General features: G+C 41.9%; 1 protein-coding gene across 1 annotated transcript in view; it reads left to right on the top strand.

Moving 5' to 3' along the window:
* Positions 1-1,514, top strand: part of LOC105546874 (protein FAM153B-like) — a 27,269-nt gene that overhangs the window by 9,405 nt on the left and 16,350 nt on the right. Inside the window, exon 3 of the mRNA XM_011990188.1 lies at positions 1,093-1,151. Coding sequence (XP_011845578.1) covers positions 1,093-1,151 — 59 coding nt within the window. The remainder of the gene's footprint in view (positions 1-1,092; positions 1,152-1,514) is intronic.

Raw genomic sequence — 1,514 nt, 5'->3', positions numbered from 1 at the left:
CGGGTGGATCATGAGGTCAGGAGATCGAGACCATCCTGGCTAACACGGTGAAACCCCATCTCTACTAAAAATACAAAAAAAATAGCCAGGCATGGTGGCGGGCACCTGTAGTCCCAGCTACTTGGGAGGCTGAGGCAGGAAAATGGTGTGAACCCAGGAGGCGGAGCTCACAGTGAGCCAAGATCACACCACTGCACTCTAGCCTAGGCGACAGAGTGAGACTCTGTCTCAAAAAAAAAAAAAAAAGAAAGTATTCTGTTATTATTTTCTTAATGTTCATGGGATAAGCAGGGATAATTCCTCTTCTATTCATATTATTTGTACATCATGTCTTCTATCTTTTCTTTGTGATTAGCCTGGCTGGAGGTTTACCAATTCTATTGATCTTTTCTAAGAAGCAGCTTTTGGTATTGTTGAGTTTCTTTGTTTATTATTTCTATTACATTGATTTCTGCAAATATTGCTGTGTTTTGGGGAATGGGGGTTGCCTTGTTTACATTACACTACACTTTTTTCTCTCGTTTCCTAAGGTGGAAAGTAAGACATCTGGATTTGGATTATGCTTAGTTTACTTCACAGAATTGTGAATGTCTCTAATGCCCCTGAAGTGCGCACTTGATCATTAAAATAATAAATATGATGTATTTTGGCCACAATATTGATTTTAAAGCCAATAAAATGGATGATAAGTGCAGGAGGAGCATATGTAGATCCAGGAAAGATAAATGACATTATAACATTTCAACAACAAAAAAAGAAAATTTACCAGGCCTCAAAATGCACAAGGGGGTGATGGGACACTGTCATGGAATCAGCAGTGCATCTGTGTGCTGCCCTGTGTGAACACTGCCTATTTCACAGTGGTGAGGTGGCTTAGCCAGAGAACCAGGCCCTGACTTCTGTGGCTTTCCTGATGGTCTCATTTGCCTTCCCTCATCACCAAGGAGGGTGTCCCAGTGGCAGCCAAGTTTCTGCCCTTAACCCACCTCCTTTACACATGCCATCCCCCTCCCCCTGTCCCCAGCACCCAAGGCTGCTTAAAGGATTCCTTCTGTGGAACCAACATGCTGACAGTTACTCTGTGTTTCCTAGATCACAGTGAGAACCTGGCGCGGAAGCGTTCATCTAAGCATGTCCCAGGTGTTCACGTGGTAAGTTCTTCTTTATGTTTCTGAGATGGAAATGCTGTTGCTCTTGGCTCTTTTTTATTTTATTTGAATTGAGATATGAAAATCTTACCATGTGTATTATAGATGATTTAAAGAATTTTTTGGTGGGAAAATGTGAGGGTTCATTACCAGGTAAGAAATGATCTCAGATGGCATTCTTAGATGACACCTTCAGTTATGTAGTGTATGGCAGAAAGAATTTTTTTAGGGGAAAAGCTTTCTTCTTACAACATTGTGACTATACAACCAAAACAATGTTGAAAGTCTTGCATAAAAATCTTGTGCTTGGGCCTGGCGCAGTGGCTCAAGCCTGTAATCCCAGCACTTTGGGAGGCCGAGACAAGC

Source organism: Mandrillus leucophaeus, unplaced genomic scaffold (genome assembly GCF_000951045.1).
Source record: "Mandrillus leucophaeus isolate KB7577 unplaced genomic scaffold, Mleu.le_1.0 Scaffold372, whole genome shotgun sequence".
NCBI lineage: Eukaryota > Metazoa > Chordata > Mammalia > Primates > Cercopithecidae > Mandrillus > Mandrillus leucophaeus.
This window is presented reverse-complemented; position numbering and strand designations above follow the sequence as displayed.